Below are 23,947 nucleotides of genomic sequence, written 5' to 3'. Positions count from 1 at the left end.
AGAGTTCAAAACCCTTACAACTACAAGCAAAGCAAGCCCACAGCATCACAGATCTTCCACTTAACAGTGAATGCAAAATCCTTTTCTGCATGTTCCTTATTTTCTTTGACAACTAGTCAACATAGAGTGATTGTTGCCTGAAAAGCTTCACTTTCTTCTCATCTGATGAAGGCAAGCATATTTGTGATGGAAGGACATAAAAAATGCCTCTTTACCAGTTAGCATGTAGCATCTAATGGTTGTTATGGACATTTAGTATAATATTTATTTTCTTATACTGTAAAATAAATTAACATACATCCGCCTTGTTTGTATGATTGGTTTTCTTGTCTCTCCCATTAGGAAAGATATATTAAGAAAAATGGATCATATTTATGTTACAGAAAAACAGAGTATTTACAGATCAGTCCAGGACACTCTGATCAACTTAAAAAATAAAATAAAATAAATTAGAAATTATCATAATGCTGCACTTACATTTATTTTATACGTTAAAGGCAGTTGTCGATTTATTGTTAGAAACAGGAAATTCATAGATATTTTTTCAACAAGTTCTTGGTATAATGAAAACCTCGGGGTATTGGTCTGCTTTTGGAGTTGCATAAACCAAAGCTGTACATTCTGTCCCCCAGGCTTCACCCTGAGCCTGAAATGTCCATGAAGGGGATTACCCCACAGGTCATGAACATTATGTTCCAGTTCATCTCAGAACAGCAGTAAAGAAGAAGCTCTGGCTGTTTCCTCCCCCTTTTCTCTCTGCTGTTTTCTACTTAATTATGGTTGTGTTCAATGTGTTGAACTTGCTTTTAAAATCTGTTGGGCACTTAAAACTTTTTCTTAAACAAAGTAAAAAAAATGCAATGACAAAGTTTATCCACCTGGTGTCAGTGTTGAGTCAGAAAAACTTGCCAGAGCAGAGGTCGGATTTTCTTTCTGTTCTTTGACACATTAAAAAATCTAATTTCACTTCAGATCTACAATAAGACATTAATGATCACTTGCATACAATAAAATGTTGATTCAAGAATGCATAATGTACATACATTTGAGACTATTTTAGGCCTAAAATAGTGTAGTGAGAGTACTAAATGACCAGGAATACAAAGCCTAATTAAGGCCAAATCAGCCAGTGGATCCTGCTGGTACATTATGTGCCAGTGGATGTGAAATCCTTCCATGGAGCTCTTTAGCCTGCAGCTATTCTGCTTTAGCCCATCTTTGCTTTTCTGAACGGAACGCCACAGAACCAGGAATAGTAAGTCCATTCTCAACCAAATCATTGCACTCGCTAGTTATCATGACATTTCTTTCCAATTTGTGCTAACTGGAGAAACCTTATTTTAGTGCAAGGACATATCGCCTCAATAGGGAGAAATTCAAATGTTAGCTTAGAAATCATTCGGCATTAGTCAGAAATGTATTGTGGCAACATTTGTAAGACACTTCAGAGCTCCGGGCTTTGTGCCACCATTTATAAATAGCTGCGTAAATGGTGAACAATATCAACCAAAACAGTGGTGGGAGCATCACACATAGTTTTCTGCTGCTTTTCCCGATGTGTAACCACAAAAAATATAGAAAGCTGCTTTTAATGAACATATTTCAAATATTTATCTATAGAAACTATGGGTTTTCCATCAAATTCACCTTGCTTTACTGTCTTGAGGACAGAAAGTCTTTCGTACAAACCATTTTCCGGGGCTTTTTCTGCATGCAAAGCTTTTTTTTTTTACATGAATGTCAGTCAAAGCAGCAGAACTGACACTGATTTGCTGCTTGCCACCTGCTGCTGCTGCTTGCTGTCAGTCATGTCATTATTCAGATCAGCTAAAAAATACCAACCAACCTCTGACTGACAATGCATGAAGAAAAGTGGTAGGGCTGAATGAAGTGAAGCAATTTTGTGAGAACCCCTTCTTGTAAGACGTCCAGCTGAAAACATTTACTCATTGAGTGGACATGTAAACTTTGTGAATGGTGGAGGTTTTCAGATTCGAACTCCGGCTGAACTCGGAGATAAAATCTTCTTAGTGTTATTTACATTCAGTTTGGCTCCTTCTGGACTTTGCTGATGGCTTCCTTGATGAGCACAGAAAACTGGCCCTGGTTTACACTTTTACTTCGCATCTTATACCACATTACATAATTTCAATTGGATGCAGTTTTATCCAAAGTAGAGGTTTTATTTAACTGCATAGTGACATGCAACCATCATGATTCTTCATCCTCAGCAGTAACCATGTAAAACTGATTCTTGTTTGATTTCTTACTTTTTCCCCCTCATACTTACATACACTTTTCAAATGTTTGATTAATAATTAGCTTATGGAAGGTTTTCAATACATTTTTCTAAAGAACGTCTGGCCGCTGTTTATTTAGCAGAGAAAAGTGTTGGTGTAAACTTTGAAACCGGAGCCTTTTTTTGTAGAAAAAGATTCAATATGTCTTCTTTGGCACATCATCACAGTTTACCAAAACCCTCTATACTAAACATTTGGGTGCATTTTGGGTCCATGTGACTTTTGTTTATAAGTCCTTGATTGATTACCAGTCTGCACTGAGTAGTCAAGATATCCAGAAGCAGAAAAAGTCATTTTTACCAGTGAGTACACGGCAAAGAGAACAAGCAAAGCAGAAAAGAAAATTTTTTAGACCTCCACTTAGCAAGTAGTTGATAAAAGCCTACATGACTTTTTCAACCCTGTCCTCTAGATTCTCTAAAATGTTGGTGCCTTTTTTCTGAGCTTTTGAGAAGTTACCTTCAATAGTCAAGGGTAAACTCAAAAAATGTCTAAAACTGAATTTATTCCTGTTTTTATGCGGTGTTAATTCAATAATAAAAAAAAAAATCTCAGAGCACTATACCTGAATAATGTGCAATTTATATTTTGTTACAAAGGATCAATTTAATTTGATCCTTTGCATTTGACAGCCACTTTATTAGATCTTTTTGGTATTTGATTGGACCGTCTTTGTCTTCCAAACTGCCTTAATTCTTTGTGTTGTATTTAATAACATTTCAGAAACATTCAACATAGCATCATGCAATTGGCACAGATTTGGTAGCTGAAAATCCATGATATGAATTTCCCATTCCAACACTTCCTGAAGGTGCATTACCTGCACACCATTACAGCACCAGCAGCAGCGGCATGAACCCTTGATACAGGGCAAGATGGATCCACACCATCAGGTTCACAAAGATTCTGACCCTACCAAATGGAAGTGGCAACTAAAACAGAAACTCATCAGACCAAGCAAAGGGTCCCACTGATATTGTCCAATTATGGTGAGCCTGTTGTCAAAAAAGGACAAACTAACTTCCTTTCAATGGATTTGCCATCTTTAACAGACCATTCTGCAAGGATGAGAGATACTAGTGCTTGAAAATCCCAGCAGATCATCAGATCATTATTTTTTTAAGCCTTTAAATCACATCGCTCTGTTGCTACACATATCATACATCATCTATACATTCTTTCCCGAACTACTACAACGCTAGCATACTGAAATACACTGATTCTTCAGCTCTCTGATGGCCTCTACAGGCAGCTCAGGGGCATTACAGCAACAGATCAGTCCCATGTACATCATTGGCTTTTTGTGCATTGGTCTTAGGTGGGAAAAAGGGTCTCAGTTCTGGGTTGAACATGCCTGCTGACTTGCTTTGGTATTTTTGAACAACACATCCTTTTAGTTTATTACAAAGACCCGAATGTCAAGAGAAAACCTATCAAAAAACTTAGAGCACTATAGCTCCAGAAATATTTAAAATATTAGTAAAACATCTGTATCGTTTGACGAAAAATATTAAAAAATGCATTTGCACCAACGCATAAGCTCTTTTTTTTTGCACTCTTGCCTATTAATCACAAAGAATCACTAAATATGAGGAATATATGAATCTATACATTATTTGTTCCATCTGTGAATCCTGCTGATGATTCTCTGGCAGCTGAAAGGGGCTGATTCTGGATAAGTCTGCCCATAGCCTTGTCCTAATAAAAGCCATTTTGGGTGAAAAGTTGACGCTGATCCAAGAACATGGCTTCTGCTGCTGCCGGGTAAACAGCCGCCTAACGCGGCCCCGTCTGGCTTCATTTCCTGTCTGAGAGCAGGAGGCATTTGGAGGAAGCAGCCGTTGATTCTCTCTGCTTGGATTAATTTAGCTGAGATTATGTGTTTCTCTATTTCTGCACGTCAGGCTCTTATTCATTTATAGTTCAGTGAGTAAATGATGTGAAACTAAGATTTAAATTCACCAATATCTTGCAAATGAATCTATCAGAACACAAAGGTCATGATGTCAACAAGAAAACATAAAACCTTTTCAAGGTCTTTGCCCATCTAGTGAGATAATCTTAAAGGTTTCATTCCTAGTCATGCTTAATCAAGTCAAGAAATACAAGTTAAAATCCTTCATTATTAAAACAGAGGAAGAAAGTATGAAGACACTTTCCAACAGTGTCTTCAGTCTCAGGTTTCTTCAGAAGAGCTGTATTACAGGCAGCTACAGGAGATCCTTCCTGCCCACAACAATCAGCATCTATGACAACTCTGGAGAACTTTGAGAGTCGCAACATTAATTTTTCATTTTTGAGAGCAGCAAAGTGTTTTAAAATGAAACTGAATTGAATATTGATACATCAAGACATTTTCCTTTGCTTCATTTTTAGGATTTTTTTTGTTTTTTTATTTAATTTTGAGCTGTCATTTCACTCAGATGTTTGCCAACAACATGTGAAGACATCAGCTGCCGTGGGCAGAGACGCCCACAGCAGCAGAAAATAGAGAGCCTCCGGTTTGAGAGTCAGGTGAGCAGCTCTTCCTCTTGACTAATCTCTTGTTTGATCCATTGAAAATCTCACGTGATCCACCTACATGTAAATCTGAATGCAACAAACTCACAGCTGCAAAAAAAAGGCATTTTGGCAGGAAGGTGATGCAGAAATATGTTTAAGAGAAAACACACAATCAAAGCTGGAAAAAAAACAGACTCATTCTATGTTGTCCTAAAAATAAATCAGGTTGTCATTTTCTGAATCAGCTTTCTTATGCAGTAAAAGGAAGCAAAGCTATTACAAAAAGAATGATAATCATGCTAATTATGCAAGGAGAAAGATAACAATTAACATGCAGAAATTACTGTAATTTAGCTAATTTTGTGTATCTTTTTCACTGACTTTTCACCCTTAGCAAATTCTTATTGCAGCCTTTAAAATTATATTTACAATTACTGCACTGTACTCAATTAGTTCTTCAAAAGAGTTCCCACTACAATTTAAAGCAATTACAAGAAGCAGCAAATGAAAATGTTGTGTTTTCTTTTATTGGTTAACATTAAATAAAACAGGGCTGACTTTTATTGTTTTCAGCAAAACATATTTTAATTTAGCTGTTCTTATCAGCTAGGAAGAGTTTGGACCTTGAACCTTTTCCTCTTATTTATTTTGCATTTCTACGAGAGTAGCTCTGCTCTCTGGCCGATTCCAGATTCATGAGCAGCAAACACCAATTTCATCCAGTTTGATTTGTATGTCAACCACGATCCACTCTGATTTAACACAGCACGGCTCAACGCAGCGCAATGCAATGAAATAAGATGATGCAGAGGAATGAGGCTCAAAATTGAAACAATGGGCAGTATGAGAAATCTCTCAAGAAAGAAACGTGTTTATGATTTTTGGTGAGTCAGCCATCATTATCCATGCCCACTTATCCGTGCAGGATTGCAGGAGATAGCTTGTGCCCACCTCCAGCAATCATTGGGCGAGAGGTGGGGTACACCCTACTGGTTGGGAGAACATTCAAAACCACCGAAATAAACACTCACTTCCCTGATGAAGCCCATTCTGCAAAAATAGCTATTAACAATGGGAAGATGTACAGAAATGCAGAAATAATGTCATGCCAATTGCTTTAGATAAGAGATATTGGAAAGCAAACAATTTTTCACATTTAAATTTAAACACAAAAAAATTCACTCCTCCTCCTTTCTGTGCTGCTGACTATCGGTGATCCATCCAAAGACTTAAACCAGGAAGTAACTATATCATTAAGTGTCCAATACAATATATATAAATACAGTTAGTATAGTTTTCTAATCAAACAGTCAGTCAAGCAACATGGAAAGAAAGGAGCGAACCAAGTGAGGTCCTGTTGAAAATCTATGACAGTGCAGTCATTACCTGCAGTAGAAGCTGTTTATGTCTTTGTTTAGTATCACCATAAGAGTTTCCCAAATGCTGAAGCTAACAACTAATCTGAGCTGAGCTTCTTCTTTTTCTACCATCCTAAAACATTCACAAAATGCTAATTCTGATGATGTCTGTAGAACATTTAAACCACCATCCTGACTGAGTATGATGGTGAATTTTCTAGTTTAATTTCTCTATTCTGAGTGGAAACAGAAAACCAGTCCAATTCAACATTATTTCAGATGGAAGATTGCTATCCTCTCTCCTATGTAAATATTGACAGACTTCAACGTAATGCAAAAAAGAAAGTGGTCAAGAGTCACACTAGCATTTAAATAAACATTTTGGACAAATACGAGTGGTCTTTAGATGGTAAAGGTCCACTTTGGAAGTCTGCCAGCTCAGATAAGCCATTAGGCAAATACTAATCTGATTTTTTGTTTATTGCAGATGCGAGATGAGCTACAAACTCCAAATAAGTTATTAAATACTTATAAAAATTACCTAATTGTCCTGTTAAGCTCAGACTGTTCCACAGCCGTTACACCCGGAGGCAAAAACAGAACCACTGTGAACTGAGCGGAACGTTGTACTTTAATGTTGGGTGAGTAAATCCGGCGGGAGGTGCCTTTGTTATGCTGGTTGTGCCAAAACGTATACAACATCAAACAGAGATTCTGTTATTAATACACATGATCAGGGAATAGACACCTTTTATTTTTCACCTCTAAATATGATTGCTGGAACAGTTTCATATCAGCTTGTTTGTTTAACCCAGTTCATTTTTAACCTGTCAAGATAATGAAATTGATTTAACTAATGCTTTACAATTAAATATTTCAATTTTATTGTAATTATTTTTGTTGATTTGCCATATTCTGCAGGTCATTTCGGACCAAACATTTCTGTTGTGATATTTAAAAGCAACATATTGGCAGCCATTCAATCAGGCAAAGATGATTGAAACAGAAATGATGGAAACAATCAATTGGATATTTCACACTACATCTATGACAAAGAAACTGCCAAAGTTTCTGTTTCAGACACATTCGTAAGTCAGAAAGAATGGAGAAAGTAGAAAAGATTTCAGTGCAGAAACACAGTCCAGTAGCAGGAATCTTTGCTATTCTAATTGTGGTTTGTGCAGCAGCTAAGACAAAAGTCCTTCAGACACAGCTTTGGGCTTAGCATTACTTTTAGAAACATTTGCAACAGCATGAGTAATAATAGTCGCAGCAGACCTTGTCAGCAGCTATAATCAGATGAGGACTTTGAACAGCATTTCATTTCCTCTTTGTTTGTTTCTGTCATGGAAGATACAAAGACAAGCTGTGAACTCTGTCAGCAGCTGCTTTTCTTTTCTTTTTTTTTTTTTCCATTTACAAGCTGGGAAGAGAACACGATGTGATATAAGGAGTGTGTTACGTGAATAGGGCTTCCCTCCCTGGAATGTAAACATTGAGCCGGGTCCACGCTCCACCGCCTCTTTATGCTTTCAAGTTAAATTCTTCTGTCTTTGGCAACTACGACAGTGTTAGGGTCATACTAAGAAAAAATAAAGAGAATTAACTAATGATATTACATGATGAAGTCAAGTAATACTACAACTTTATTCGCGAAATATTTTCTTTTTTGGCCCTAATTCTTCATCTTAGGCAACAGCCAAGATTCAGAGAGATGTTTTAATTCCAGACTTGTTAGAGATCAGACTCTTCCAGGTCAATACTGGTTTCCAGTTTTCTTTGAGGTCTGGCTTGCCTCAGATTTTCCAGATACACATAAAACTGTTTGAAGTTTGATAGCGGTAGTAGTTTGGGTTCAGCAGGAAATGATCTAATTCCATGATTTTATCCTCATTTATGCATCAAAGCACATGTCCCAGATCATTATCTGATTATTATTGCACTCACAAATATACAAAGTGCACACTGTGGGTTGGTTTGTTTATAGGCAAATAGTTGGAGTTCATTGCTTTGAGAGTTAATCAAATTTTTCAGTTTGACTTGAACGTCACAGGGTCAGCTTCAGAGTTTATTTCTCTTAAAGTATCAAATACTGAATTACTTACATATAACAATGGAGTATGTGTCAACTAGATGACATACAAATAAAATAATTTAATAGTTTCTTTGAATGATTGTTTAGCTTTGGCTTATCCAGGTTTCAATTCATTTCTATTGCTCAAAAAAAGGGGAAAAAACGGGACCTGTGTCTCCTAACTTCACCGTGAGAATCTGAAAAAAGACAGACGGTGCGTAAAAACCGAGACAGGCCTGGACTCGCACACTTGAACAAACACACACAGGCACGTGTGTGTTCACATGAGTGTACAAAAACACCAGAACACCGACGCACACCAGAAACAGCTGAGTCCAGGTGACACACCCCGGGAGTGTTGCACCCAGTGTCAACACACTGACTGTGTGTTATGTCACAGCATTATGGAGATCGTAGTGACCTCCCCCTCCTGTCACCGTCGTCTTTCCAAATCACCGCTGACGCTCTGCCAGTGGTCAGATCAGATTATGACACACTGACTGGGCCTCTGAATGCATCAGATGACGGCGTGCAGATGCCACATGGCAGGTTTACCGTAACCATGAAATGCTGCTGTTTACTGAAGCCAGCATTCGTTTTTGTTTTTTTGTTCTCTCTCTCTCTGTACACATTTGAGATAAAAAGAGGATTTCTGCTTCGTTGTTAAGTAAATAGGCACTGACAGGTCCTGACAAACATAATAGAGGGAACAAAAACATTTAGGACGGTCTGTTGAAAGGCGTAGATCTTCTTAAATCTCAGCTATTTACTTGTCACATAAATTTAAAACATTTTGTAGACTCAAGTAGGGTGGAAAAGGCTTGGCTTCCGCTTATTCCTTTTTTGGTAAATTATCAGTTTGATGTTGTAGATTTGCCAAAATAAATCAAATTATGTTAAAAGTAAGAAATAAAAGAATGCAGAAGCAAAAAATAGGGTGTTTGAACACAATGACCACTGTTATAAGGGTGAAAATAATAACGTATTATTACATCCATTGAGGTCAGAGATCCACTAAGAAATTGTCTGGTTCCTGGATTCTGCTGAGATTTAGCCTGTTTGACTCCAATCAGTAATCTGATCAGACGATCCCACCAGATCACTATGAACATAGAGTTATTTCGGTTAGACAATGTTACTTTGTACAAGCTTCTGAAAAAAAACAACAGGTGAATGCTCAAAGTTAACTATTTTCAGTAACAGTGAAGTGTTTAAAAAGGCTTAAGAAAAATTTATTTAGGAGATGCTAAAAAATATTTTAAAGGAAACTAATTTCTACGAGTTAAAATATGTCAGATGTCAATGCTATGGGACCACCACTACAAGTAGGCTCTTTCCTGACTTGCAGAATAGCATCTGCCTGCAGATATGGCCCAAGATTCCCTCAAAATATATCGTGAAAATATAGTCATTCTGATATTGGTGTGTGTATAAAACTCCAAGACTGTTTGGAGTGCAAAAATTGTTGGCTAATATATTCCGAGTGTATGAACTTGCATTTTTCATCCGGATGTGACATGCAGCCAGTTGGACAGAGGCCCACAGCAGCAGATGCTCAGTCTGGACACACATGACATTCCTCAAACCCAGTCTCAGCTGTACGATCACCAACACATCTGCAGATTTCATCATACCAGCTCTCTCTACCACCTCAGATTCTGATTCTGGTAGAAGAAAAAATGAATATAAAAGACAGTATTATTAGGGAGTCTATTGAAAATAATCTCACTTGGCTGAATATGACTGCTTAAAGTGCACAACTGCACAGCAAGTAGTTTAAAATATGGTGTTTATGGTCTGTTTGTTACTCAGGATAAGTTTGCCATGTCTTAAAAAAAAAATCACACTTGACACTCCAAACAGTTCATCAAACCAATTACATTAAACTGATGATGTGCTTTAAAAAAGACAGAAACTATTGGACCTTTAATCAATCAGATCAGCACAAATAAGAAACTGGCTTTAGGGTAAGTAACTCTAGAACCTGCTAAACCAAGACGTAAAAGTGTTTTGTAATGGTGCCATTAATGTTATTCTTTACTGCTCTTTAATTGCTTACCATTTTTATATACACTCAACCTTAACGGCGCCAGGTTAAGGATGTGTGAAAAACATTTAATTATGAGTACATTAATCAGTGGGGCAAAACTACATGTAAGACAATAACTGCTGCCAAACTTATTAACACGCTTATCTAGTCCTATGAAATCATTATTTTTTTTAAATATAATAATATTTGATGTTTTTACTTTTATCAAAATGTCTAGAAACAACAAGAAGAAATTGGTTACAGGATTAAACCAGCCTGTATCTAGAGTGAGAGCAAATTCCTTTTTAAAGTTTAAAGCAACTGTTACTCTGACAAACAAGGCAGAATATAAATCTATGTTTATTTTTTCACCGCACAGTGAGCAGGATGATACAGAAGGTAAAAAAAAAGAACAAAAAAAAACCACATCTCTAAGTCTCAAAAGTTCCCAAGTCGTCATAACAGCATTTAACACAATCGACATGCCAAGCAGTTAGCAGATATGCCAGGAAAAAAAAAAAAAAAAAACATCTACCTCTATGCAAATGTTTGGAGTTTGCTTGACTAACAGGAAATCTGAGCCAGGGTCAAATGAGGTCGAGACTGAGCTTCTCGGCAACACAACAAACCCTGCAGGTGTGTCTGGCATCTACTGAAGGCTCAAGGATGATTTTATGGTGGAGGATCTGTGATGCTGTGGGTCTGATTTTCTGAGTTTTTAAAACCTAACTCTGCAGGATAATGATCCAAAATATAATTAACATAAAAGCTAGAAACAAAATAAACTTTTTTATGGTCATCCACAGACCAAAAGGTGATAAAAATCCTTTGGTGAGCTGAGAAACTCATGATTTTGACTAAAGGGGATAAGAAAGGCATGAATAGCAGTAGTGAGGGATTATTTCCATCAATTTGTTTTGCTCATTTAGAAATATGTAATTGAAAATGTTTTTTAAAAAATTCTAAATTTAAATGAAAACCTCTTTAAAAAACATTTTTTATGCCTGCATACATTTTACACAACAAAATAATGTGCACTCATTTTGTTAGTGTTCACATTTGAAGGTAGAGATCTGCTTTGGAAACATTTCATCATCATAAATGCCAAGAATTTTTGCATCTTTAGTTTAAAATTGTGGATTTTTTGATGTAATAAGTAAAATGTATTTGGAAATCTGAATGATGTCACAGAATGCTTTCAGGAGAGTTTATTTTTTTGCTTTCAGGAGGAGTTTATTTAGGCGCGTAATCTGTACCATGAGCACGTTGTGAAATGTGAGAAATGTTAAGAATTAGTGCCTGAACTTGTCTCCTGTTTCCTCCAGTGTTTGTTTACTCTGTAATCTCCACTGCTTCCTCCTTCTGTAAATCTCCCCCTGCTCTGCTCTCCGTTTCCTCCTCCTCCTCCTCCCCTCCCCTCCCTTCCACTCCGTCTCCTGCTCTCGCTCGCATGCTGCCTCTCCAGCTTGGATGATCTCTGCAGCGGCACGTGATGTGGCGGCTGCACATGGCCCGGGCGTGTGAGAGACAGGGAGAGTGAGAGAGATTTCTGAACATGCAGAGCGAACTCTCTACCCCTCCCCCCCCCCCGCTCTCTCTCTCTCTCTCTCTCTCTCTCTCTCTCTTTCTTGCTGTGCTGTGTTATAGAGTGCAGAGTCAGTGTCTCATTTAACCCTACACTTCCCTGGATTAATCACAGCCTTGAATGTTAAATCACTGGTTGCCTAAGCTCGCCATTATCCTTTTAAAGAGACAAGCGCCCAGTTTAGTCGCTGTGCAACCAGCTCAGGATTTCATCATTTCATGAGAGGAATTTAGAACCGCCATGTTTGCAGAAATTGTGATTGACTGCATATATAGTTCCATCTCAGTTGTGGGTTTGAGCTGTTACTGTTGTGTTGCTCCAAAGGTCAAGGATGGTCTAATCGGTGCTTAGGTCAGCTGTCTTCTGAAAGTGATAAGAATCGCCTCTTTTGAACTGCTGAGCTTTTCCAACACAGGCTGGAGAAAACAAATAAAATGCAAAGGATAAAATATATTTGCATTTATTAAAAAATGCAAAGTTAAACCTGTCGCAATAAAACAGTTAACCGCATGATAAATTAAAACAAGCTCAATAATGTCTATTTGCATGATTGATTGTTTTTCTCGTGTCTCTCTCTCTTTTTACCAAAGACCGGATGACAGCGAGGCTTCAGTTTTTTTATTTTTTTGGGGGGGATATTTTACTATTCTTCCTGTTCCAGTGTTAAATATTTCTTAGAAATTAAAGTTTATTGAGCTATGAGGAGACATACTTGCGTTATCATATTATATTATTTGAAAATGGTCTGAAAAATAATATTGTCACTTATTGCAATAACTTCAGGGATAATTTATCATTCAGCAAAATTTGTTATTGTGACGCCTAAGGGTACATTGATCTCAAAAATGTATTATTTATAAATGTACAATAGCACTTTTTGTGCTAAACATTTTGGGGAATATGAAAAAGCATTTTGTACATTCTTGTACAAAATGTGTCAAATCCTGGGATCTTTGTCTAACCAAACCCAAAGACATCATCAGATTATTACAGATCCTCTGAACCTAACATATTCAATTCTACTATTCACAAAACAACAAAGTAATGACTTATACGTCAAACTTAAACAACTTAAACTGTTTCTGCAATCAAGAAAAACATCAGAATCTTGAAAAGAAAACAGCAAACCCAAATAGAGAAAGTGCTTAAAGTCCTGCAAGGCCATCGCCTATAGATTTTCAGAGATTTTCCCTCCAGGAAGTGTTAATATTAATTATCATCAAGTGAACAAAGATCAGCACTGGTGTACTTGGGATGCCTGCCAGGAACAAGTCACAGCTATTCAAAAATAATGTTGCAGCATGTTTGCAATTAGGAAGTGATTTAGCTTAAATATGACGAGAAAACGAAACGCCTTCCTGTTAAATATCTGCAAACCAGAATTAGTTTGCTCATTTAAATTTTTACCTTTAACTGATTCAAAGCTACACTAAGCAACAGCAGAGTTCAGTCTGAAGCATGTAAACATGGAACAACACCTCGTATTTGTTTTTTCACTACAGTATAACGTGTTGGCTTCATTTGCATAATTGTCTTAAAACATAAAAACAAGCTTAAACAAACCTAAACTATTTTTCACACGTTGCACATATGAATACAAACATCTTCACAGCTAAATCACTCAATGATAAGGAAAGTATTCTGCTTTGCTTTTAAATATTGACAATGAGATAATGCAAAAATATTATTTAGTATTTATATTATCGAGTCTGTCTAAAAAACAACAAAATCAGACATGCATATCTGTTTATAACATCTCAAACTTGACTGGCCTGTTTGTGATTCTAAGACCATACGAAGCATTTCAGCATAAATGTTCTATCTGCTCATCCACCTCTGCCTTTATTGTCAGTCTCCTCACGTCTGTTTCTCCACCGGATTCCCACAGAGTTGGGAGGACAGATCAGCCTCGAGCAAAAGAACAACTGATCAGACTTGTGATTTTTTTTTTTTCACTTTACCATATTTTTCCTGTCTTTTTTCATATCGTACTTCACCTGAAACACAGTCAGATGTGACGAGCTGACAGCAAGACAAGATTTCAGATTCTACGGTTATTCGTAGAAATGTCATCTACTCTGATCCTTTGGATCTGTGGTGTAACATTTGCTCGTTGTTAAAGAACGCCTGGGTAACAGCTGAGGAAAATCTGAGCGGCACATGTTTTCACGTTTCACGAGTAATGAGTTCATGCAATGGCTCTAGGGAATGTTAAGATAGCGATCTGTTTGCAATTTAATTTTTTTTTTCTCTTTTGTTGGATATGATGACCTGGACGCGATGAAGTAATGAATTTCGATAAACTTTTGGGATCAATATTTTTCTTAGTAGAAAGCAATGAATAGAAACTAGCTACAGGTCAATTTCAATTTTAAAATAAGGCTTCTCATTGTCTCAGAGAATGCTGTTTTACTTTATGATGTAGACTTATTTAAGTATCTGCCAATAAATAGAGCTTGCCATTCATTATAAGTATATCTTAAATGCAAAAACAGCCAGAAAATCATATTTATTTACTTATTTCAAATCCAAAAACAGATATGGATGTCAAATGCAAAATCGTACACTTTTAAAAAAGTTTTATACATTTTGATACATTATCACAGATTTTTTTTTTTTTTTATAGTGAATACTCTTGCCCGAAACATGGATAAAAACTAACATAAGTGTTAGTTTTTATGCATGCTCAAATTAGATGTTTACATACAGTGCAATCATTAATTCCACTGTAAAAGCAGTTCAGTTCACTTTCCTTTTGGAGCTATAGACAGAACTATCTAGTTGTTAATCTCAGGAAAGCTTAAACAATTTATTATTGAATCCATTCTGTACAACGCCAGCACCACAGAAACAAACGTGTTTGAAAGTTATCACAGATTTCTAAGAGTTAAAAACGTCTACCTGACTGCAAAAGGTGCAGTGGCTTGCAGATGGTAACAAAAAGCATGTGATGGAGTTGAAACTTAAGGAACAATAACCAGATACTACTTAAAGGTGTAGGTAAACTTTAGAGAAAACCTTGTGCATCCCATGTTTGTTTTGAAAATCTTTCTGTTTTAATCATTACTATCTGAAAAACTGGTTCAAATGTATCATTAAAGCCTGAAACCCATTAGACAATAATAGCAAATATCAATAACAAAGTAGATTATTTTTTCTTTGCTTCGCATAAATCATAAATTAGCAGCAGATGATTTCATATTCATTTCTTAAAAGTGTGTTACAGCCCATGCATTTTACCAGCCTCTCTTTGTGGTATTGAATGAAGCACCAGGGAAAGATGTATGAAAATGCCCAGCTTAGCAGGAGACGCCAAAGGCTTTGGAATAAAACCAATACTTTCAGTTTAACCCAAAGTCCAACCAAATTTTATTCCTTTACTGACCACTTTAGTCTACTGCTGTAAGAAACTTTGATTCTCTCATTTAGCATTTAGCTCATTTAGGATCCGCCTAGATTTTTATGTGTGGTTTATAAGTTTATTACAATAAGTACTAGATTTTTGGATAAAATCATGTTTAGTGGTTGTATGTAGCACCTTCGTTTTTGATTAAAGGCACTATATTTGATGTGTTTTAGCTGTAAAATGGTCAGTATTGTGTAGACCCAACAGCAGAATGCTGATGAGGATTTAAGTTACAGTCACCTTACACGGCAGGGTATTTAGTTATTGTATCTGAAAGGATAGCTCCTTTAGGAAAATCTCCATTTAAAGAGACAGACACCTTCATCGTTCTCAAACTCATCTACACCTATAAAACAGGGCTCAGACTTTTTGCCTGAAGCTCCACTGACTCTTTTGGATTTTTTTTAATGTTCATATGGAAGTCAAAACTTTCACTATCACTTAACCTCCAACATTATGTGACTATTTGTCGTTTTTTTTTTACTTCCTTTCAACAAAGAGACGCAGGGTGATAATTCATGCTTTGCAGCAGATGAAAACTATCACCAGGATGCTTTGCAAAACCACAGCTGCATCCATGTTTTTCTGCGTCGCCTCCCTCTGAGCTGTTCTCCGTTTCTGTTGAGCACAAATTAAAATCAAAGTAAAACATGTGCATGTGGATGAGATTATTATTTCCAGCCTATTTTCCATCAGTCTCTCTGGTTAACTCTCTCTCCCGGTTTTCTCTCGCTCTCTCTGCAGCTCTGTAGTAACACTTCAGCTCCACAACGACCGGAGGGATTTCTGGCTGGATGCATCAAGCTCAACCCAGTCACGTGTTTATAATTCAGAATAAAGAGCACACACATACACACACACACATACACACACACACCAAGATGAATGTGTGTTTCCATTAAAGCTAAAATAGCAGCATGCAAATGCCAAAACAAAGACAAACAAAGGTGCTCTCGAATGCACAAAGTTCTGCACACAAAACTGAACCCATTTCTAAAAGGTATGCATTTACACAAACACACACTGACACACTATGTTCAAAGACACACAATCACTGGAGGCACATTTGAATTGCAGCAGTGGTATTCTCTCTGTAGCAGCCTCGCTAGCCTGACTGAACCTCTGCTGCTTTCTCTCTTGTTTCTCTCTCTGTATCTCATTTCATCAAAAGAATATTTTTTCACAGATCTCTGAAGCTTATTTCTGTTGTTTATGACTTGGAATAAAAATCCGAGTGCAAGGTCCCTGGAAGAATTCTCAGAAACAGATCCTGCAGGGCTCCATATCTGTTTTTTCCCCTTTTTTTCTTTGCAGCAAGACTTTCATTCTACAAATTCAAAGCAGTTATTCTGTAAGAAATTTGAATATAGCACAAAGAAAACTATGCAACAAGCATCCTTTTAAGTAACGAGGTCAGGCAGGTATTTTCTTCACATCATAGCAACAGGACAAGCAGAAGATGAAAGGGGCAGATTCAAAACTTGCACGACTTATTACATTTTTGAAGATCCTGTATTTCGCATTGAAGCTGGGCATTTTGGGAAATCCATGCAAACAAAGGAAGACTAACAGGTTCACAGATCCTGAGTGGTTTACCTAAAACCTCAGCAGAAACCGTTTGTTTTGTTGGACATCTTTGGATTTTATCAACCTCTAAGGTGATTTAAGGATGCAACATTTCACTCCAACATTTGTTTTGCAAAATAATCACTGAAATGTAGGAAAACTGTTCTGAATTATCTGAATCTCCCTTAATTATCCATCCATACTTATGAATACCAGATGACTAACCCATTTCTGTTCCATCTTTTTGCTTTCAGTGTTTGTTTGGTTCCCCAGTGAACAGCTTTACTATTTTATTAACTGTTTTATTCCTCAGTCACTGATTCTGTGTCTTTAAGAGCCATCAATCTCAAATTCTTATACTAATATATTAGAGAGCATCTGGTTAGTAGAAGAAATGTGTAATCCAAAAGAACAAATCTGTCATAAAATTACAAAGTTTAGCTATACTGGGAAATGATTATTACTGATGGTTCAATGTAAAGACAGGCCGTTGTACAAACTGGAGAAATTCTGGAATTGTTGGTGCGTAAATTTAAATAATTAGTTCTTGGCTGCTTTGGTTTAGGCAACAAAACTAATGAGTTATATTTAAATATTCAAATAGTTTAACATCATCTTAAAAATGGACTTTAAGTTGAATAATATCAATAGCACTACAGGCAGAACTCGGCAGGAGTAAAACCACGTCCAGTGAATCCTCCGGTATTTGTGGAGTTTAGGGACCACAGCTGTCTGTGAATAGCTGAAATTTGTGAATACTTGAGACTCAACTAAAAAGGCTTATATTTTCCTATTTTAATAGTCAAAATACTAAATATATCTTAATGTGTGAGAATATGCACAGTGGAAACTTTCTTAAAACTACGGGAGAAGCTAACATCTACAGTCTTCATTATTTTTGCTCTTGGGTGTAGAGCCTATCAGTTCCTAGGAAAATGATTGGTGCTACGGGATTAGCTGCTTTGCAAACGCCAGCCATTGGCGTGTCAAGTAGCATTACACCTACACCTCCAGCTGCATTTTCTTTCTGGACTTTTCCAACCTGATTAAAACATTTCTGCTCAATACCACTGAAATCTCCTTGCTGCTGACTCTGTTTAGTGCTGAGGAAACAGCTTTGGTTTGGGTTCGTACCACAAGTTGCCAAACATTTCAGCTTCTGGTTAACAAGGAACATTAACAGCCAAAGTGACTTCTGGCCTTTTCTGTAGCCAGTTAAAACACAACCAACAAACCAACTGAAAACAGCTTCATATAATGCTATTTTCATCCATTAATGAGCACTGGTTTCTGTTTGTTTGAACACTTAATGGCAAGTATGCTGGTCTAGGTCCCTTCCAAATCTAACTTGATCCATGAAGATCATTTCAAGCCTCCTAACTTAATGTTTCGTGGACCACATCAGGGTCTCAACCCTACAGATTGGGAACCCAGATCTAACAAGATCACCACAAATCGCAAAGTTTTGTTCTCAATTACTGGTCGTGGCAGAGATTTAAGAAGCCAACTAAGTGCAATTGTTTCTCATTTTAATTAGAGCCTCATGTTGTCAGACAAAACAGCAATTAAGTATACAATAAAATACAATAAAACTCAAACACTTTAAATTAAGAAAAGAAATGGAAATGGAGGAATAAAAGGAAATTCTGTGCAAGCAAAGGAAAGATGGACATATGAATACATAAAAAATGTAGGAGAATGGGAAAATGAATTAAGTCTGAAAAGATGAACATTTCTCCATACCATGCTCTGTTCTTTGAACTTAACCTGAGTTTGAAATGGAATCCCATACCTCTCCATAATTCTCCATAATTTTCCAGATGGTGTACGATCCCTGGAATGTGTCACAGCAATGCTCATTCAGCGCTCTAAGAGATTTGGTTTCCCTCAGTTTCTGTTCAACTGTTTTTTAAACATTTGTCTCCTTACTCTGTCTTCCTTCTTCTAAATGTCTATACATCCGGGGAAATTTAAGAAAGAGCTGTGGCTATCTGTCATTTCAAAATCATCACGGGGAAAGGGATAGAGATCATCTTTAGGTCTCGCTGGAATTAACAAAAGCTGGCTTTGTGAAGAAGAACTTTGTGGATTGAATTAGTAAAATTGGAAACTGTTGTGAACTCCTCTTAGCCAAAAGAAATAAATAGAAAAGAGAGAGGAAGAGCTGGTTTCTGGTATCTCTGCTTCACATCAAACTCTGCGCAGATGAACCAATAAATCAGAGTATTATAAAAGATGAAAACAGGCTTTTGAAAGGAGGGTCAGAGACCACAGCCATTTATCATACAGAGCCATAATTAGAGTAAATCCTTCTCTGGTTACTGTTCAAGCCATCAGACTGCTGAATTTACATTAGTTAATGTGATGTTTGTACAAATTAGTCCTCATTAGTGTCCCAGATAACATCACAGGCTCCAATGAACAAATAGACGGGAACGGAAATGTACAACAATAGTTCCAACAGTCAAAATGGCACAAAACTGGGCACAAATCAGGTCAAATTGCAGGGAGCAGCAATAAGTTCTGCAAGTCACCCCCTGAATAATATGTTTTTATTTATATATATTTTGGATGAAACTTTCCTTAATTTTTCCTCAGACAACTAGAAAACCCAATTATTCAACAATTATCTATGAAGCATTCAAAAGACCAGGCCTAAACACTCGAAAAGTGGCTCAAATATTCACAGATTATTGATCCACTGACCAAATTCCCATCAAATCACCGAACCCTTCTGGAGTTAGGAAATTCACCATCACTCACCGTTTAGTAACTCCGGACCTCCCATCATGCCTTGCTGCTGTTGAGGTGGCGGCAGCGGCACCTGTGGCTGAACGGTCTCCAATCCGAGGAGCGAGGAGGAGGAGGATGAAGAGGACATTGAGGAGGAGGAGGAGGAACAAGGCGGAGGAGATGTGGGAGGACACTGGGAGCTTTGGTTCGGCACTGCAGACTGGGAGCTCTGGGAAGATTCGAAAAAGGAAGAGTTCGGAAACAACGTTTTTTCCCAAAAACACAACTAATAGTTATAAATTACTCTCTAGATCACTGGAAACCAGAAGAAACAGTGAGAACATTGGAGGGAGCTGACTTACAATATCCAACTGTTCATTTATTCTGGATCCATTAACACTGAAATGAACCTACCTAACAGAAAAGCTCTAGTAAAGTTTGTATGTCAGGTTATCAGCCTATTGCTCAGTGGGAATCATTTTGTTTTCGAATGACAAACTGTCCAAAACACTGCGTTGTCTACAATATTTATGGTATATGCAAGAAAATCAATGAGACCAAACAGTGAAGCAAAAACAATGTTGGGAAAAAAGCAACCAATGTTCAAAGAAACACAATAAAAGAACCACAGGAAGCCTGGAAAACTTTCCTTAAATGACATAGGAAGAAAACAGGAATGACTTAAGACTTTCACTCTGGACAAGAATAGCTATGCTTGCATCTGATCCTGTTATGACACGTTGTGACTTAGGGAAACACTTTGCAGATTTGACAGATAAGTGAGAAGATCTGACACTGCAGAGGATGTCGGCTGTGAACAGCTGCTCTGCCTCCATGTGATGAGGAAAGCTGTAGCTGTGCGAGAGAAACATTAGCCTTTGTAGCGTCATTATTCATTCCGCTCGGGAGTTGAACCTGCAGCGCGTTAGATTTGACAGAAGTGTCACTGTCACACTGCGAGAATCCGGCGCACAGTTTCCAACCCGACACATCAAACCAAACGTTGAGCAGTGAACATTAGAAGCTGGTTTGTTGGAATAAAGAGAGGGAAGAGTAGCAGCTGCTCCGCTGGATGCAGAAGAGGCAGCAGAAAACTTCAAACTGTGAAAATCAGAGTAAAAACTTCATGGAAATGTTTAGATCGGTTTCATGTTTGATCTGTCCCACACAGATCTGGCCATCCAGTGAGAATGTATAGATGGACTAAAAATAAATATTTAGCTTTATTTTAAAGCAGGTAGTTTAAATTTTACTTGATAAACTCCAAACAATTATTCAGTAAAGTATCCAAACTATCATCACGATTACTGAGTTCTTTAAAAAAAATATATATATATTTCTCTTTTTGATGAATTCCTGGTGTCAGGGTTCATCAGTGCAGCATGTCTATGAATAATGTTTCAAGATCATCCATGTTGTCTGCCCTTTCATCATTATTTTGTAGAAATCAGTTTCTACTTTGACTTTAAAGATGTTTTTTTATTATTATTTTTCTTTGTCTAAAAGGCAGATCATGTAGACCATGACTGATTTGTAAAAGCAAGAAAAAGGTAATACATTCAAGTGGGTAAATAATTTATAGGCACTTATGATTTTCCGTAGGACGATAAACTAACATCACCATGGAGGGTTCATTTAGTGTCTTCTGAACTATTTTTGTTATGATTTAGCCACATGTTTTGGATCGTAATCCTGCTGAAAGAGACAATGAAATCCCATTTTCAGCTTTCTGGAGGAGGATGGCAGATTTTCATTTAAAATGTAATTCAAAGAGTTCATAATACCAGGCACTCGTTTACTAAGGCCAGTTGTAGAGAAACAGGTCCACAGCATCACCGTGTTTGCTACCATTTCCATATTAATCTAATCTGACTGTCATGCATGGTTCCAGTAGTAGCAGAAAACTTTACACATTTCCACTTGTGAAGAAATTGTTTTTCCCAGACCTGACTCCCACACAACCAATTGGCGTGTAGAGTGTGGTTGCTATGTAGATCTGGCCACTATTTTCTGCAATTGTTTTAGTGAGGTTTAGAGATCAACACACATATATCTTACTTGAATGGGATGTTCTCTTGTCTTTCCTATTATAAGGTGTTGCTAAGAGAAACAAGCCTCTTCATTAGACCCCATGTATACCACAAAGAAACAGAAAAGTCATGGATTACATATAGAATGTTCTGTTCGGTTCATGTTGAAAAAGTGAGATAGGAATTACATTATCAGCTTCAGTTACTCTTTTTATAAAATAAATTTATACATGATACAAAAAAAATAATTTTCTCTTTGAATACAAACACTCAAACTAAAGGTCTGCTTTAGCTATGTTTTTCAGTGAAAGAATAACATTTTGCCTAAATAAATATTTCTTTTAAGCTTCCTTTGTTTTTATACATTTTAATGTCAAAAAGCAGCTGCAATCCTTCGCCTTGTTTCCACTGAGCAGAACGGTGCGGCATGGGTCGGTTATACCGGCTGCTTTTACAGTAGGAACAGACAAAACAGCCTACCAAACGGCCGTACTGCTCAGTGGAAATGAGTCAGCAGTTCGGACACACCTTCAGTGGTTTCCATGTGTCATAATCCTACCTGGGAGGGTATTTGGGCGCTGGTTGAGCTGGGCCCATTACTGTGCATGCCCATCCCATTCTCAGTCAGGAACTCCTCCAGATCCATGTACTGCAGCTGGAAGAGGCCTCCGTCGCATGGAAGGGTCCTTTCCCACAGCAGGGGCCCCAGGAAGGCCGACTGGGAGTTGGGTCGCAGCGGGCCGGAGCCTGGGGTCCCTCCCGTCCCGCCGGGGCCCCCGTTATTGATGCCCAGCGAGTCTTCATCAGAGTCCTGCGGCTTGTCTTTGTCTGGAGGAAGACAAGGAAGGACATTTCAGAAAACAGTCCAATGAAACTGATTGTGTTTGACAAGTAAAGGTCAGAAAAATGATCCATTCTCTGAGTTGCTGGAATCTATTTGGTCAAATAAAATCTCAAAATCAGCTCTATTCTGACAAGGTGAGACAAGTTGGAACTATTATGTTGGAAAAATGGAAACGGAGCAATTAGACAATGAATACATTAAACAAGGACTCTAATTACAAAGGCAGAGGCCTGATTATCTCCTCCACTGAGATCTAATTAGTTTGTTCCTCTTAAACTGCCCTCTAACCACGATGTGCAATGATTTATTGATGTTTCTATTAAACACTAAACAAAGGCCTGTCAAAACAATGCAGTAAAATGCCACTTCATTTCACAGCTGTTCTTCCCCTCAACAGAACAGCTGCAGAGTTGCAATAAGAATGCTTTAAAATTCCAAATAAAAGATGATAATGGCAGCATTTTGCAAAGGAGAAAACAAAACACTCAACAGGTTTGATCTTTAGTGGGCAGAACACAGCGATGACACATTACCTCACACAGCCAAGCCTTTCAGTCGCTGATTAAATCTACTCTACACTCAGCAAAAAAATCACCATACCAAGATTTTGCTCTTCTTATTGATTTTTTTCAGTGCATTTTCTGGTTTTATGTCAGATTCAAATAAGAAATTTAGTCATAATTGTTCAAACAGGTGGGTAGCAGTGTTGCCTTGCAGGTAGGATGTTCCTAGCATCTGTCTGCATGTAGTTCACATGTTCTTCAAGTGCATGCATTGGTTTTCCCCAGGCACTCCGGCTTTCCTTCCACAGTCCAAAAACATAAACGTTATGTTTATTGGTCTCTCCAATAAACATGTGCGTGTGGGCATGGTTGTGCGTCTCTGTGTTGTTCTCATTCTTGTGCACTGTCCATGGTCCTGAAACATTATGTATTATATGGAATATATGAATTTAAATGGCATAAATGCTGTCAAGTCAAGATGCTAAAATATTCCTATGAAAGAAATCTGAAATTCTGCTGCTGAGTGTTGAAACCGAACTGAAACGTGATTCAACACACACTTTTAAACAACTAGGTTATTGTGACGTTTTTATGTATCTTTTTCTTTATTTTTCTTCCAAAATAATGTCTGTTCTTCAGCTCAATAGTTCAGGATAAATGTAAAAATATATGTGGGAAAGATTATGAGGTTATGAATTTTGTATTATGGTCTCATTTTTTGTGGAGGCTTTCCACAGCTAATGTGCTACACTAAGACAAGAAAATATAACACTTCTACAAGCAGCTGAGAAATTTGTTTCCACTCATTTTTTCCTCTCCTTTTTTCTCTCGTTTTTTCCCCCTCACTCTCCAGAAGCACTTAGCTGTAATCATTAAAAGGCATCTAAAAATAAAGTTGACCAGCCTCACACTTTGACCCCACAGAGAGGCAGCGAGACCGATGGAAAGACAGATGCGGGCTTGCCGCATCAATAAACCATCACCACAAAAAAGGAAATCCTTCACATTATACATGGA

The 23,947-nt window shown here is 37.4% G+C and overlaps 1 protein-coding gene across 1 annotated transcript in view; it reads right to left on the bottom strand.

Moving 5' to 3' along the window:
• Positions 1-23,947, bottom strand: part of dbpa (D site albumin promoter binding protein a) — a 36,681-nt gene that overhangs the window by 6,895 nt on the left and 5,839 nt on the right. The window contains exons 2-3 of the mRNA XM_007564353.2: positions 22,143-22,411; positions 19,584-19,782 (exon numbers count right to left, since the gene is read on the bottom strand). Coding sequence (XP_007564415.1) covers positions 19,584-19,782; positions 22,143-22,411 — 468 coding nt within the window. The remainder of the gene's footprint in view (positions 1-19,583; positions 19,783-22,142; positions 22,412-23,947) is intronic.

The sequence above is a fragment of the Poecilia formosa genome, unplaced genomic scaffold, assembly GCF_000485575.1.
Source record: "Poecilia formosa unplaced genomic scaffold, Poecilia_formosa-5.1.2 Scaffold158, whole genome shotgun sequence".
Taxonomy (NCBI): Eukaryota; Metazoa; Chordata; class Actinopteri; order Cyprinodontiformes; family Poeciliidae; genus Poecilia; species Poecilia formosa.
The sequence above is the reverse complement of the archived record's forward strand: the minus strand, read 5'-3'. Positions and strand labels throughout refer to the sequence as shown.